The sequence below is a fragment of the Myotis yumanensis genome, unplaced genomic scaffold, assembly GCF_028538775.1.
Source record: "Myotis yumanensis isolate MYYU_CA2020_CCGP unplaced genomic scaffold, mMyoYum1.0.hap1 SCAF_3, whole genome shotgun sequence".
Classification (NCBI taxonomy): Eukaryota; Metazoa; Chordata; class Mammalia; order Chiroptera; family Vespertilionidae; genus Myotis; species Myotis yumanensis.
The window spans coordinates 110366427-110383102 of record NW_027223754.1 but is presented as its reverse complement, the minus strand read 5'-3'; the positions used below and the strand labels follow the sequence as shown (position 1 = coordinate 110383102).

The 16676-nt window shown below is 44.4% G+C and overlaps 1 protein-coding gene across 1 annotated transcript in view; it reads right to left on the bottom strand.

The window, feature by feature from the left end:
• Positions 1-3727: 3727 nt before the first annotated feature.
• Positions 3728-16676, bottom strand: part of ATP12A (ATPase H+/K+ transporting non-gastric alpha2 subunit) — a 30638-nt gene continuing 17689 nt past the window's right edge. Inside the window, exons 12-23 of the mRNA XM_070409355.1 lie at positions 16013-16205; positions 13655-13830; positions 12344-12480; positions 9877-10027; positions 8801-8969; positions 8558-8712; positions 7248-7371; positions 6934-7079; positions 6328-6461; positions 6092-6193; positions 5611-5702; positions 3728-5528 (exon numbers count right to left, since the gene is read on the bottom strand). Of these exons, the coding sequence (XP_070265456.1) occupies positions 5500-5528; positions 5611-5702; positions 6092-6193; positions 6328-6461; positions 6934-7079; positions 7248-7371; positions 8558-8712; positions 8801-8969; positions 9877-10027; positions 12344-12480; positions 13655-13830; positions 16013-16205 (1608 nt within the window). The 3' untranslated portion in view covers positions 3728-5499. The remainder of the gene's footprint in view (positions 5529-5610; positions 5703-6091; positions 6194-6327; positions 6462-6933; positions 7080-7247; positions 7372-8557; positions 8713-8800; positions 8970-9876; positions 10028-12343; positions 12481-13654; positions 13831-16012; positions 16206-16676) is intronic.

The following is a 16676-nucleotide window of genomic DNA, read 5'->3' as shown; positions in this document are numbered from 1 at the left end:
TTGTTGTTGTTAGCTCCAGATTAAGGAAATACTATGCACATGGCCTGGGACTCTCTTACCCAGGATGCTGTTTACCAAGGAGATGAAAAAGGATGTAGGCCTGCATATCAAAGGGGCAGGGCAATAAAGTGGAAAGGCTTAGGTTGGACAAACATGGCTCTATGGACATTTCTTACCTATGTGATCTTGGTAAATAATGTTCCCTTTCTGACTCTCTTTTTCCTTTTATGCAAAATGGTCATGATAATAGTCCCTGCATCATAGATCTGCTCTTGGAGTTCACTGAGATAACACATGCAGAGGATTCCCACAGTGCCTAACATACAGTGAGATCCATGAACAAAGCTGGAAGCTCACTGACTCCCTACTTGCTCAGATTTTCTGTTTTACTCTCTCCATCTTTTAAAAAATATATTTTTCTACTGATTTCAGAGAGGGAGAGACAGAAACATCAATGATGAGAGAGAATCATTGATTGGCTACTTCCTGCATGCCCCCCACTGGGGATTGAGCCTTGACAGGGAATCGATCCGTGACCTCCTGGTTCGCAGGTCGATGCTCAACCACTGAGTCACACAGGCTGGGCTAACCCTATTCTTAAGTGAACTGTGACCTTCCAAGTTCCTGGTGAGGTTAATGAGTGGAAAGAATTTGGACTGTAGTGGGGGCAGCCTATATTTGTAAAGATGAATAGTGTAAAGGAATAGGGGCAGCCTTCCCATGACAATGTTTTCTGAAATCTCATGGCCAGACTGCATCAGCATGTTATTACAGGAGTGAGACATGGAAAGTGAGCTCTCCATTAGTCATAATTTTGCCAGCTCTGCTCTTTGGTTGAACTCAAAATCACCTTTCAGAGGTCAGTCAAGGTGAAGTATGAGGAGTCACAGTGCTTTATTATCCAGACCTCACTTCTCAGAGCCTCAGTGACCCTCCTACAGAGTGGAAGTGTAGCAGTAAACCTATGTCCCCATTTAATTCCCACAGATGCTATAAAACGAAATGGAATTTTAAAAATTGTGTAAGACCATTAAAGTACTTTTGAGGTTTTCTTTTTTATGTTAATACATAAGAATCATGATGAAAAGTCTTCTTGGAGAGTGTGCTCTCTTCAAGTAGAAGAGACTAAAATAAATAGTTTTGCATTTCATGGGCATTTGTGAGAGATAGTATCACATAGTAGTTAAGAGCACAGACTTTGGAGTCAGATTGATTGGGTCTGATTCTGGGCTCTGTGACTTAAAGCTAATTCTGTGCGCCTGGGTAATGCACATTATGTTCTGTATCCACTGAAGCATCAATAAAGCAAAAGGGAGAGCCAGAAGACAGGTCTGTGGATGCAACCAGCTGGCTGGATGAGCCAAGTGGGAGTCAGTAGCACAGTTTCACGTGTAGGCAGCTGGAGCTGGCCAATGTTTAACTGTGCCAATGAAAAGGAAAATGGGGGGCTTGCTACCTAGTTCAGTATCTGGTTAAAACTGTAGTCTTACTTCCCCACTCTGACTGACTTGGGCAGAGCTGCAGAGCCTAATCCCAGGGCCCTGCCACAGCTGACTTGGGTGGAGCTGCGGGGACCCTCAGGGGCCCACCACAGGAGGAGATACATAGGTCAGAGCCTCCCCACGAGTTCAGTTCAGGCTTTGGATCCGGAATTCCCCCGGACTAGCAGATCTGCAAAATGAAGGTTAAACTTTCCTCCCTCAGAGTGCTGGCTGATCCTTCTCCCGTGCATTCTGCCACACACCAAGACTAAGAGTGCCCCTAAAAGGAGTGAAAGGTGGATTTTTTCTCTTTTCATTGTGAAAGGACAATTTTCAAAGAAAAGGTAAACTCATGACTCTCCTACATATGTAAAATAGACAAATGTTAAAGAATGTATTTAGCTGACTCTTTAGGTGATGAAACTAGGCAGGTATTAGATCCAGTTCAAAGGAGAAAAGCACAAGGCATTTATCTGGATTCTAGAAATGTTACTGTGTAAAGGGAACAGGAGTGTTTTTTTTTTCAGAAGAAGGAGGAGCAGCTCTTACCAGGCGAGATCATTTGCTTATCTGTAGACAAGGACTATTTTAACCTTAGAGCTAAAAGCATCCTTGAAGGATGAGCTCTGGATAGTGTATAGTTTTCCATGGGAGTACAAATTCTCCCCACACCACCCTATAGATTCTACAGTTGAGCCACTTAGCGGAGGAGAAGAAATCCACAGTTCTGGGCAAGTCACCTAACTTCTAAGTCTGTTTCCCTATTTGTAATACAAGGCTGAGACTACTAACTGATGGGGTTGTGAGTGTTAACCTAAAAATGAAAGGCCAAAGGGAGAGGCAACAAGTGTTTATTTGAGATCCAAAAGAATAGCTATTTGGGAAGTGCAGAAACCCAAATGGTGTTCTGATTAGGGGTGAAGGCAAGGGTTTTTATGATAACAGGAAGGAGAATAATTACATGAATAGGAGTAAGGAACTTCTATTGGTGTTAATATGTTAAGATAGGATTTCTACAGATGAACATAAGCTAAATTATTCTTTAGCTATACATGGTGGTGCTAATCCTATATAATAAAAGTGTAGTATGCAAATTGTCCCCTAGACTGGGAGTTCATCTGGGAGTTCGACCATGGGGCAGGGCTGGCTGGGGGAAGGGTGGGAGGCTCGGGCCAGCAGCTGGCAGCCACTAGGGACCATATCAGTGCATGTATTTCGTGCACTGGGTCTCTAGTTATAAATAATGTCTTTAACTTTCAGTCCTGTACTCAGAATGTCTACTTTCCTGTCAGCGTTGCAAACACTTGTTTGGAAGACAGTACTGCTTTCGGCCCAGTGAAAAGGTTATTTTGTTCAGTTTAAACATTAAAAAGCTTGGGGAGTAAGACATGCGAGGCAGTTCCTCTGGGATGGCAGCTCTGACTCCATTTTGAAATGGATCCATTTGTGTTATTTTTCACACAAGCATTAAGGAGATGCTTTTAGGAGGTTATCACAGTGCCAAGGACACAATGGGCATTAGATATCAGTTATTGTTATTGTTCTGTTAAGAGAATTAAACTGTGCTAGTGAAATGATGGCAGAGTGAATGAATGTGGAGATTTGACAATCTTTGTAAGTGTAGAGTCAGAAGGAAGTGCATGTGTGCATTCAGATATGTTATATTTTAAAAGTTCTTGCCTTAGTACCTTCTCTTCCCTCTTCTTGATAATAACATAGTTTGTCAGGGAAGGGGTGGCCTTTCCAGGGCCTGATCTGAACACATCCCAGTTTGATCTCAGCAGGTAACCTCCCTTACAAACACCTCCAGAAGAGTCTGTTTCTCAAGGTAAAGATGTGTGTGTGTGCACACACACACACACACACACACACACGAGTCAAGAGCTTCACATGCTGGCGTTAGCTGCCTTGCCAAAACTGGAATGAGACTTGCAGTGGTTCTCAACCTTCTGTCCCTTTAAATACAGTTTCTCATGTTGTGACCCAACCATAAAGTTATTTTCGTTGCTACTTCGTAACTGTAATGTTGCTACTGTTATGAATCGTAATGTAAATATCTGATATGCAGGATGGTCTTAGGCGACCCCTGTGAAAGGGTCATTCGACTGCCAAAGGGGTCGCGACCCACAGGTTGAGAACCGCTGTATGCCACCTGGAAGGGTTTCCAGTTCACTGGAACTACTGATAAAGGATTAGTTCCAGGTTAACTGTGCGATAACTGTGGCTGAAAATAGAGATTAAAAACCTGGAGGATGGCAATATTATTTTAACTTAAAGATACACATACAATATGCACATTATAATCTATTTACATAAAGTTACCATGCTGGCCCCTGACCTCTATCATGCTTCTAAATGTGACCCTGAGAATGTGGTAGAGAACTGTGGCTCTAAGTTGCCCTTTCCCTGTCCAGAGATCTGACCTAGACCCACCTGCAGCAAAATGTCTTTGTCTGAATAAGTAATGGAGGAGAGGTGACAGGGTAGAGGCCACTGAACGAAAAAGGAGCTCTGTCCAGTTTGTGCTGGGTGTGCCATTGATGGAAAGGCCATGAACACTACGATCCCTATCCTCCCTATGGGAAAGCTGTATTCTCCCATAGAAATCCTGACTTTAAAATGTGGGCCCATCAGAGACCCAGCCTACAGGGTGGTGATGCTGGTGAGGGGAGAGTTGAAAAAATCCTGTATTTTCAGACCTTCCATAGAAAAGTAAAATGACTGAAAGAAACAAACAAACAAAAAACTGAAATATCATCTCATTTATGGGTGTGAACTATACTCTGCTTTCCAAAAAAAGCTCCAATTAATTGGAGCACCACAATGAGACCTGGTTTTATAAAATACCTTTTACTTAAAAATGAGGTCTTTCTGGGGCTATCAACATGGATGTGTGTGTCTCACCTGAATAAATCTAAGTTAAGGCATGAAATATGAGAGATATAAAATGAGTGCTGGAGGGTGCTTTGCAACTGTTTTACAAGAAATAAATATTACTGTTTTAAACAACAATAGTTCTCTACTGAGAATGAATCCTGGGAAATAAAAATACCTTTGAGCCAGGAGAGCATCTGGAACAAGATATGCAAAATGAACTTGAAGTTCCGTTTTGGAGTAGTTGGTGGTAGGGGTGGAGGGCAGCATGGGATGGAGGGGGGCGGTCACACTGGTAGGAGGGAGAACACCAAGGATGGTTGAGGTGATGCAGCTAGGTGGCTGGGAACCTTTAAGAAGGACATCTCAGAGTCACAACTGAGGTTGTCCATGTTTTTGTGATGTAAACCTACCATCACTTCCATATCTTGCAAACCTTCAGCTGCACTGGCCTCTTTTGAGCAAGGTAGGTATGAAAATATAAGTTCTCTGGGAATTCAGAGAAATTTTGGGGAGGTCATTGAAGTTTTAAGATGGTATGGAATGGAGGTCTGAGCAATCCTATGAGAGCTTAGGGAGCAGAGAGACCCCAGCAGATTTCTGGATTACCTAAGACTATTTCATGGGAGTGAGCTTTATCCTATATAATAAAAGCCTAATATGCTAAGTGTCCGACTGTTCAACCGTTTGACCAGTCGCTAGGATGCACACTGACCACCAGGGGGCAGATGCTCCGACTGGTAGGTTAGCTTGCTGCTGGGGTCTAGCCAATCGGGACTGGGCGAGATGGGCTGGGCAGCCAACCTCCTGCAGTCCCTCCCCAGCCTCTAAAATATTTCTTCTAATTAATTTCCTTTCAATGTACATGAATCCATGCACCGGGCCTCTAGTATACATACAAATACATCAGTTTTCCACATACATTACCTTGAAATTCACATTCTTTTATATAAGGAGGTGTATATATAAATGAAAATCATATATAAATAGTCAAATCTCTGCTTTACAGTATAAACATCTGGTAGTGTCTTTCCTACAGTTTTCTGGCTTCTCCTGAATGTATTCTGATGATGTCCCGGATGTGGCCAGGAGATGGAGAGGAATGTCCTGGTGTTCTGGTGGGAGGCTTGGGAAGTAGGTGGTCTTAATAATACATGTTCTTATCCCACCAGCCTGCAGAGGTAGAAAGTGAGTTATAAATGGATAGTCTGTGGAAGTGGATAGGCAGAGTCTCAAAGATCATCCCACAACTTACTTCCAGGGTAGAGTCTGATAAAAAGTTTCCGCATCTCATCGTACACCCAGATGAGAATGGCATGGGGCACAGCCACAAACCAGTACTGAGGCCTAGAAGCAGAAGAGGGAGGTGAACCTGAATGCACTGAAGAGAGGGCCCAGCCCCTGCCTCCTTGGAAAGAACAGATCCATTGGGTCACACAACATGAAACTGGAAAGTTTCTTATTTAACCTGGATTGTGACCACTAGAAGTAGCATCTGCCTTTGAGGTGACCTGTTGGATGAGGGTAGAGATGGGATGGTGAGGTGTGGGAAACCCATTTCCTCTTCGGGAAAACTAGCAGGTCAAAGCCTCTGACTAATACGGAACTGCTCCGTTTTGTCTCTTTTGAAAGACTGAGGGGAACCTCCCCACTCTCCCCAAGTCCTAATGTTTATTTAGGCTGTGACAGCTCAGAGCAGGACTGGCCTTTTCCTCCCCACTGTTGAAGGAACTCACCGGAGCATGGTGAAATTCAGGGCTGTGACGCTTCCGAGGCCATAGGAGAGGATCAGAGCGATGATAATCTGGGAGGCAATCCCCACCCAGATGACTTTATTTCTATAAGAAACATTGAAGCATGAAGATTCTGAATGCCTTTGGCCCAGGACCACATACCCAGCACCAGCAGAGTCAATGCCTCTCATGGTATGCTGCCTCATCATCCAGGAGGTGAGGTGGGATACAGGTAGTACCTGAAGAGACCCTGCTGGAAGATGGAATTCCTCCGGGTTTTCCTGATGATCAGATCTGCTATTTGCTGGACCATGATGCCAATAAAGAAAGCCGTGTAGCCTGTCCATTCTAGGTATTTCCTCTGGTAACGTGTCTGTCAATGGACAGGGAGAGAGAGAGAGGAGACCTTGATACCCCACAGGGAAAGCTTCAGAGAGATTTCCATGCAGTTCTGTGAAGCTCTACCCTCCCGACCTCCCTGAGATTGAGAGCGGATCACCTCCTTGTGTTTGGAAAGAAACATAGTTGTTTTTTGTTTATTTTCTAACAGGCAAGCAGGAAAAGATGCTAACTTAATTGATTTGGCCCAACTGTGGGCATTGTTGGACTGGCTACTTTTCCCTAAAAAGTGAACTCTAGGCATCAAATTCAAGACAAGAGGTGAGTCCCAGCAAAGGCCACAGCAATGTCACCTCAGGGCCCAGAAGCCCTGTTAACTTAGAAAATGTTCACCTTCTTTGTGTCACTACAGCCATCCAGGGAAACCTAAGTTCTGTGTCAGCCTGAGCAGGGCAGCGACAGGAGGGGAGGAGCAGGAGGACGGAGAAAGCAGAACCCCTCCTTACCCATTCTTGTCCATAGCTATCTTCCAAGTTGTTCACAGAGTCCTTCTCCCATTCCACCCGGAGGTTAATGAGGGTGCTGGGTCTAAAGCCCTCCTGTGCATACACCGTGAAATACACAAGAAAAGCTCCCAGGGACTGCATGATACCTGAGGGAATGAGAGTAAGGCGTAGGTTCCACAATGACTTCAGAACTGCCCTGTCCTCATTCTTCTCATGGTTCCTCCTTCCACCCCAACCACACCCCACAAGGAAAAGCACAGCTTCTGACTGTGACTGGGTAGTCCTCTGGGTGACAGGACATGCCCTCATCATACCTATGTGCAGATAAGAGTATACGGCAAGCGGCTGGTTCACCAGTCGATCCTTCTTCTTGTGGCGAGGCTTCCTATTCATAATGTCACTTTCAGCTTTCTCATAAGCTAAGGCGATGGACGGAACCTGGAGGGGAGAGTCTTGAGGCCCACCCCTTGAACACTGTGTTCTACCCACAGGATGTCAGTAGGGGTGTAGTCAGGGGCCTGGGGAGGGTAGCAGGGAGGATGGTGGAAGGTGGCCATGGGCTATGGAACTGATCTATTCAGGGTGAAGGCAAGGGGTTGGGGGCGGTGAGTACATTGTCTACAGAGAATTTAAGAACAGTCGGCTTTAAAAATCAATCTGCCTTCCATCATCACCATGTGCTGGCAGTTCTATACAATGCGAGTTATAAGTATCTTTGGTTTCTCCTACTGTTCCCTTCCCTGGATCACACTGATTCTCTCCCAGGTCCTCCATCCTGGAGGGCTTGTTAAAAGACACTGCCCCTCCCCACTTCCCACAGACTTTCTGATCCACAAGGTCCTGGCTAGGGCCAGAGACTGCATTTCTAGTAAGTTCCCTGGGCCACACTGGAAGAACCACTGCAGTGGAGAAAAATGAGCAAATCTAAAGGGCCTGAAAATGATCTGACTGTAACCTTGGCGATCCCATTTCCCCTCTGAGGTAGAGCTATCTCGTCTCCCTGCAATGTGGAGGTTGTGTAAAGCAAGAGAGGGCAAGGAGGCAATTTGCAGGACTACTCTCCTCACTTGGAATTCAGACTGCTCCCTGTTGCCTTTCCTCCTTTGCCTGTGTAAGCCAGAGACACGTGCATAATGTCACAAAGATTCCTTACACAGATGCAAGCTAGTAGAGGGGAGGGTCTAGGTGACAGCATTGTAGGTCAATGTGAGATTTTATAACTGTGGCTTCTTATTGTGTTGAGGTGAGGAGCCTCCAGATCACAGATCCTTTTATTTAACAAGGGGCTGCTATGGGTTATCACTTTAGCCATTGGGTCCCCAGCAACACAGGAACTATCTTGGTGACAGCTGCATCTTCTCAAAAGAAAAGAGAGCTGACCCTGACGGATGGCATATGTTTTTGGAGGGTGAAGAACTCATGTTTGAAAAGCTGTTATATGAAGCGAAGTGTTGTTAATTTCCAAACATTTGACAGATTGGCACATGGAAGAGCTCACTAGAAATGCAGAGCTTCAGCTCCTTCATGGCAAAGTTTAGTTTATCTCCTTGCCCTTGAGGCAATGACTCTGAAGTTTACATGACCCGGGTTAGTTATCAGACCCTATTCCCTGTAGTGTACTTACAATGTCTGTGCCCAAGTCGATGAACAAGATGGTGATGGTGCCTAAGGGCAGGGGCACCCCAACAATGATATAGATCAGAAAGGGGCACAGTTCAGCGATGTTCTTGGTCAGGGTATACGCGATGGTCTTCTTGAGGTTGTCAAAGATCAGGCGACCTAGGCAAAGATGTTTCTCCTTATAGGACTGGCTCTTCTCCCAGTGACCCCAGTTTTCAGGAAGACCACTTGGAGGAAGACTACGCACCTTCCTCCACCCCGGTGACTATGGATGCGAAGTTGTCATCCAGCAAGACCATGTCAGCTGCATTTTTGGCAGCATCTGAACCTGCTATCCCCATGGCAATCCCAATATCTGCCTTCTTTAGAGCCGGAGAGTCATTCACTCCATCACCAGTCACAGCAACAACTGCATCCTAGGCACAGGGACACAATGAGAAAATGGGAATGAACAGGACTATGGGGGTCCCAGGTCTGGCAAGAACATTGTTTTTCTTTTGTCTTCAGGATGGAGGCCAACTGGAATGGAGACAAAGGGCCTGGTTTGGGATTTGGGGAAAAGATAAAGATGTGAAATCCCAGATGACAGATAATGAGCTCCAAACAAGATGTATTTAAATAATTAAAATCAATGTGTGTGGCAGGCAAGAGGGATACCATTGGTGCTCCATATCCACAGGTTTCCCATCTGAAGATTCAACTGAGGATAAAAAATATTCAGAAAAAAATAAACCCCAGAAATTTCCAAAAAGTAAAACTTGACTTTGCCACATGCTGAACACTATGCTGATGGAAGTGATGTGGGGCACACCCTGATATAGCCTCTGTTCAAATGTAGGTAATGTGAAAATGTCAGTTATAGGTAAATATAGGTTACGTGCAAATAACACTCCATTTTATATAAGGAACTTGAGCATTCATGGGTTTTGGTTTTTGGGGGGATGGGGGGGCGGGGAGTGATGTCCTGGAACTAATCCTCTGAGGATACTGAAGGATAACTGTATATTTTATATTTTATGTCTTTACATTTTTGTTCTCTGTCTTAAATTCTAAATCTGTCTGTACCCACATCGACCATAGTACCAGATGCTTCACTGTCAGAAAGCCCTTTGGAGAGTGTGCAGCTGCGTGTGGGAGGGAATCTAAGGAGGGCAGAGGGTCAACCGGAGAGGTGGCAATGTGGGATGATGAGGACAGGCAAGGAACTATATCTAGAGGTTGAAAAGGCACCAAGTCTTGACCTGGGATCTGAATCTTAGCCCTGCAGTTCCCTGCAGGACGGTGAGGGACTGGGAGGTCCTTTGAGCACTGCTGCCCACCCACCTGCCTCTGGCAGCCCTCCACAATAATCAGCTTCTGCTGGGGGGATGTTCGGGCAAAAACAATCTCTGGGTAGCTGGTTAAAACCTCATCCAACTGGTCCTCACTCATGTCCTTCAGCTCCGTGCCAGTCACCACCGCAGCTTTAGCATCCCTAGAAAGGTCAGAAGGAACTGGATGAAGCCAAAGGTCAGATCTTTGGCGGAAACACCCTTCTGGGCAGGATGTGGACTAAAGCCTCTTTGATTTCACTTGGGAATCCAATGTCCTTGATATCCAATCCTGGAGTGGGATGACAGGCATTTTGAATACTGGGGACACTTTGGTCTCCATTTCAAGATGGTAAACTGAGGCTAAAAAAGAAGTCCATTTTTTTTTCCCAATAGGGAATAACCAAGTAGCCTTTTCCTGATAGGAATGGGTGAGAATTGGAACTTCCTGGGCAATGTTTTACTTAACAAGGAAATGGAGGATAAAAAAACACCGCCTGTTTATATGTTTTGGATCCTAGAATTCAGTTTATGCCAAAACATGGGTAACTATTCCTGTTGTTGTTTATTTCAGATTTATAGAGTATCTACTATGCAATGAGCTAGGTAGGAAAAAATATATTGAGGTCTTCTTTGAGGAAAACTATTGTCCGCTACTCTAAAAGGAAGGTTCTAAAAACTCTGATTTTCCAGATCTGATTGTGTTGTTCCCTGTTAAAATTCTTAGAGGCTTTCTTTCCATTAAGCTTAGAGCAGACCCCAGGTGAAGCTGGCCAGGTGCAGCCTGTGCTGTTGAGCCTCATATCATGTCCCCTGTGTTTCAGTTCTAAGCCCACAGGCTCTCCACAGCCCAAAGGCTTGCACAGTTCTTGCTGCCTCATCTTTCCTTCACTAACACTCCCCTTTTCAGTCTTCAAAACTCAGCTCAAATGCTCTGTACAAAACACTGCATGCCTTTTTCTTTACATTTTTTAAGTTTTGAGCTTTTTTCTGTAGGTCTGTTTTTTCATGCTGGTGCTAAAAACTGGAATTCTAGCACTTGACTTAAATCACAAATCTTCCTAAATTCTGGTAAAAAAACATAAAAGCAAGATAAGAAGGAAAGGGTGGTTCCTCCCCGCTCCAGCTGGGAAAGTCATTATCTGAGCATGAAGCTAGAGCTGATAAAGTGGATAATTAAAAACATTCACAAAAGTATCCACCCCACTTTCTTGTTCAGTGCGGTGACTTGTATGAAAATGTGTAATCCTATTATTTTAAAAAACAAAACAAATAAACAAAAGCTCTAACCCTGTTTTCATAGATGAATGTTATTTCCACAAAGGAGAAGACACAGCCTTCACATACTGTTGTAGTGCCCAAAGGCTGTAATTCTGTTTGGTTGTTTTAATTAGTAATTTGCTGGCCTGGTGATAATTTATTACCAGACAGCTGTGTATTCCTAAAAGGCATGAATACTTGGGTAAACCAGAATTGGTTCACTGGTCTTTCCCTGTTTCCCCCAACATGCGTGAAAGTATAATAAAGCCAATGACATTTATTTTCCCAGTGTAACCTGGAATCTTCAGTTATTTAAATTATCAGCTAACTCTTCCCACACTGCTAGCTCTTCAGTCCAGTGTGTCTCCTTCATTGTACTCATCATAACAATCAGTTTTGAGTTTTCTGTCCCTCCAATTAGATGGAAAGAAAGAAAGCTGCCTCAGGGTGGGAATAAAGTCGTCTGTTTGTTTCTATAGTTCCAGTTTCTTGCAAGGTGCCTGGTACATAACTGACACTCAACAATTGATTGTGGCCAAAACCGGTTTGGCTCAGTGGATAGAGCGTTGGCCTGCGGACTGAAAGGTCCCAGGTTCGATTCCGGTCAAGGGCATGTACCTGGGGTTGCGGGCACATCCCCAGTGGGAGATGTGCAGGAGGCAGCTGATCGATGTTTCTCTCTCATCGATGTTTCTAACTCTCTATCTCTCTCCCTTCCTCTCTGTAAAAAATCAATAAAATATATTTAAAAAAAAACAAAAACAAACAAACAAACAAAAAAAAACAACATTAACAATTGATTGTGGAAAGACTTAACACAAAGAAAAACTGAGTCTTTCCTTAGGAAACTATCTTTATATTTACTTTCAAAAAAAAAAAGCACAAAACCCAGAGGGTTCTTAATATTCCAGATTATACAACTGGATCACTGGCAAGTAATTTCATATCAACCCTTTGTTTCAGATTTTCTCACTCTAAATTAGGCACATAAGATTTTAGATCTACTTTACTGGGTTTTGAAATTTCACACAAGGGTAATTTTTGTGGTACACAGTAGATACTCAATAAAATTATGAGTGAATGAATGAATATATGAGTTATAGAGGAAACCAGCCTAGCATCACCCTGAGAGAGTGTTTGGCAAAAAGGGGATTTTCTCTAAATAACACAGTGTCCCACTGAAGTTGAGTTTCTGCAACACTGGTTTTATGCTTACTTACTGTTTGTTAACTTGCTCCACAGCAATGTTGAGGCGTTTTGCAATGTCTTCCACAGTCTCACTGTTGGCTGAAATGATACCTACACTCTTGGCAATAGCTTTGGCTGTAATTGGATGATCTCCTGTAACCATAATAACCTAGAACACAGACATGGAAAAAGGCCTGGGAATAATGAGGAACTACCTGGCCAGAGTAGGGGCAGTTCCGTATCACCTGCTCTACCATGATTTAGTAGAACATGGTTAGCATTGACTGTGGTCTGCTCTCACGGATAGTTCTTGATCTTAGATCAAAGACACAATTGTCTGTGAAAGACACACTGATCCCACTGGATCTATCGTTGCTTCTAAGCTTCTTGCATTTCTCCTCTGATTAGAGGAAGCCCTTTCCCTTTGATGTTGCTGTATTTGTGAAAGCTGGTAGCTGTCTACCTGGGACAGCCTCATGTGGCTTCAACAATCTTGATATTAACATGGTAATGGAATGAAGATTTGGTTTCGATATCATGAAGGCAACTGGATTGCTGAGGCTGAACCTCAAGAGTTTATAATAAAATCTTTTATTGTTTAGTATCATCTAGGGCAAAATATGGCTACTTCATGGCACAGGGAGTTAGCTTTCTTCTCACTGCAGTTATGATTGTGCTTTATTTCACACAGACATAATCATTTTGCTTTTATTTGCAGTTACTGAAAGCTTAATGTAGTGAAAGTGGAGATTTTTAAAAAGGAATTAAAGCCTTGGGCAGTGTGGCTTAGCTGGTTGTCATCCCATGCACCGAAAGGTCCTGGGTTCGATTCCGGATCAGGTCACATACCCAGTTTGCTGGTTCGATTTCTGGTTGGGATGCTTGTGGGAAGCAACCAATAGGTGTTTCTCTCTCTGTCTCTCTCTCTCTCTTTTCTTCTCCCTCTCCCTCTCCCTTCCCCTTCCTCTTTCTCCAAAAAAAGGCGGGGGGTGGGGGGATTATGGTATTTACTTGAAGAGACCTAAATACTATCTCTTCTGACAAATGTCCTTAGAAAGGGACACAACATACATGGAGGACTTCTTTTGTTTAGTTTTGTTTTGTTAATTCTCACCCAAGGATATTTTTCCATTGATTTTTAGAGAGAGTGGAAGGGAGAGAAAGAGAGAGAGAGAGAGAAATACCGGTGCAAAAGAGGTATCAACTGGTTGCCTCCCACACACGCCCCAATGGGGGCTCGGGGTCAAACCTGCAACCCATGTACCCTTGATCGGGAATTGAGCCCAAGACCCTCACCAGCCAGGGCCATGGAAGACTTCTTAAGTCAGGAAGATAACTCCCACCTTGATCCCCGCACTCCGACATTTGGTGATTGCATCCGGGACAGTGGACCGAGGGGGATCAATCATTGACAAGAGCCCCACAAAACAGAGATTGGACATGGGAAAGTTCATGGCATCGACATCAAATGAATAGGTTTCTGGAAACTCGTCTGCTGGCAGGTAGAGATGACAGAAACCTGGAATGGGTGTGGATTTGGAAGTCAGTGTCTCCCACGGAATGACATGAGAAAAGGAAGGACATTTTCATACACTCTCAGCCCTTTATTCTTTTACCAATAGAGTCTATCAGAATTCATTCTTTCAATTTCATAATGCATGTTTTAAGCAAAGATATAGCTCATCCAAAAAAATTCATTTGCCCATTAGGTTCTCGCAGTGGTCGGCAAACTGCGGCTTGGCAAACCGCGGCTCGCAAACCACATGCGGCTCTTTGGCCCCTTGAGTGTGGCTCTTCCACAAAATACCAGCTCTTCCACAAAATACCGACTTCTGCGCATGGGCCACGAAGTTTCAATCGAACTGTATGTGTGCGCCCGCACGTGGTATTTTGTGGAAGAGCCACACTTAAGGGGCCAAAGAGCCGCATGTGGCTCGCGAGCCGAAGTTTGCCAACCACGGTTCTAGGGTTATGAAAATCAAGAGTGGACAGCCTTTACTTCTGAAGATATCCCAGTTGAGTGTGGGGACAGAGACATAAAGAAATAAGCATAATGGAGCATGGTGAGTGTTATTGACGAGAGCTACACTCCAGCCACCTGGAGAGTCAAGAAAGACCACCAAGAAGGTCATATGTGAGCTGACTCTTGAGAGAGGCATTAGGGAGGACTTGGGGGTGGGAAGACCAATTAGGAAGAAAAAACAGCACTTGCTACTGCACAAATGGGGGAAAGGGTCTGGGGATCAGGGGAATGGTACGGAGTTCAGTCTTTAATCGAGAGAAAGGCCAATAGTAGTGGCGCGGACAGTATCTGGCTCAGACGGTATTTGGCTCTCACAGGTTGAGGTGAAGGGATTCCTGTGTCTGGTGGGACTTCCAAGATCATGTGACTTTCTCATCAGCTTTCACATTAAATTTATTCTCATCCTGGCCCACTGCATGCCCCACACGTTTCAGTAAAGCACAGGCTCTAAGAGGTCAAATGTGAGGTTCTTAGAACGACCCTAATTAGATAAGTATCAGTCTTGCCCTGAAAAGGCTACTTGCTAATGTGGGCTATTTGATAATACTTCAAGCATATCATCTCATTTATATGTTTTACAAACTCAAATATCCTTTAGATTTCCGCTCTACTGGCAATAACCTTCATTATGTCTATTAAGCCTTATCATTGACCATGAACTTGTTACCTTGAATTTATCATCCTGTAGTTCAGAGGTGCCACTCTGTCAACCCATGATTCTCATAACAAGTGAGACAGGTTGGCCATCCAGCAGAGTAGCTGTGGCCTCCTCTGGACTTTGTGATATCACTGAAGTGACCACAATTAGGTTCCTGCCACAATGTATTTCTATAGTTCCTTCTACCTCTAATATCCCCTATTTCTGTTACTGGTAATATTTGCCCATAATCACTAAGTAAAATAATTCAACATTTTAAAAAACTTACTTTCTCCTCCAATAAGTTGATAAATCTTACCAATTCTTCCTCTAAAAAAGTCTCTGGTAACTGACATCTCCTTCATGTTCCCATTGCCCTGGATCAAATTTCTATCCTCTGTCACCTGAACGAGAGCAGCCACCTCCTCCTGAAACCCAGGCCTGTCTGCTCCCTGATGCCGCCAAGCATGATCCTTCAGAAAACACCGACTCTGACCAGCTTATTTGCTGCAAAGCCTCCAGTGGCTCTGTCCTGACTGCCAAATGAAACTCAGTTCCTCACCCACATAAGGCACTCCAAACCTTGACCTCCAGTCTATCTTTCCAGCCCTACCTCCCATGATGACAGAATCTCCTCAGTCCTGCAACACTCCACATTGACCAGCTTCCTGACAATGCTCACCACCCCGGCCCCACCCCCCACCCCCCCATCATTTCTACCTCTGGGCTTTGGCCTATGTTGTTCCCTCCACCATGAAACCTATCCCCCACTTCCCTTCAAATATTGTCATTCAAGGCTTGGTTTAAATGGAATCCTTCCATAGAACCTTCCTAGATTTTCCTGCCTGGCAGCAACCCCACCCTCCTTGCTGCCATCATGTGACATGCTCTTAATTTGTATACGATTCTTCTTCTTGTGAGTCCTGTGGAGGCCACAGCTACTCTGCTGGATGGCCAGCCTGTCTCATCTTGTGCCCTGACGCAGCACAGAGCCTTGCACTGAACAGGTGACACATAAGGGTTCTGCCATGAAGAGCTTACCCAGAACACGCTCCCCTAGACCTCCCAGTTCCATGTATGCAGTGTAGAAGGCCTCAGCTGTGCTGTTGCTCAGAGGCTGCTCCTGGCCATTGACCATGATGGTGCTGCACTTTTCTAAGACCTTCTCAGGGGCCCCTTTCATCACCATGAGGAAGCGCTTGTCAATGGGGTCATCTGTCTTATGTATGGAGAGCTGGGAGGGAAGAAAGTGGACATAAGTACAGCATGCTAGAAAATCATGACACTGTCTCTATTACTGAGGGCCTGAATTGTACCGACCTTTTAACTAGCAACATGACAAAATGAAAAGCAACTTTTTCTCTCATTGGGCTACTTATCCTTGAAATGTAAAGAAGAATTTTACAGGTGGGTTCTCTCCTTTTCATTTTCTGGCTAAGTGATATGCAAGACATCTGGACTCAGCCTTTTAGTCACAGCCCAGCTTTAGAGGGGCCAGATGTGGCTGTCAGCTTATGACATCTTCTTCTACCTTGAACAAGATCTGCATGGGGTGCCTGTGGGGGTTAGGGGTTGTAAGCCACCTCGTCTCATCTCCCATCTCTACCTCCTCTGAGCTATTCTGAGCTCAGGCAGGCATGAGAGCAGCAGGCTTTCCTGTGCCTCATCCTCTCTACACTGATGCAGTTTTTACTACCTGGATATG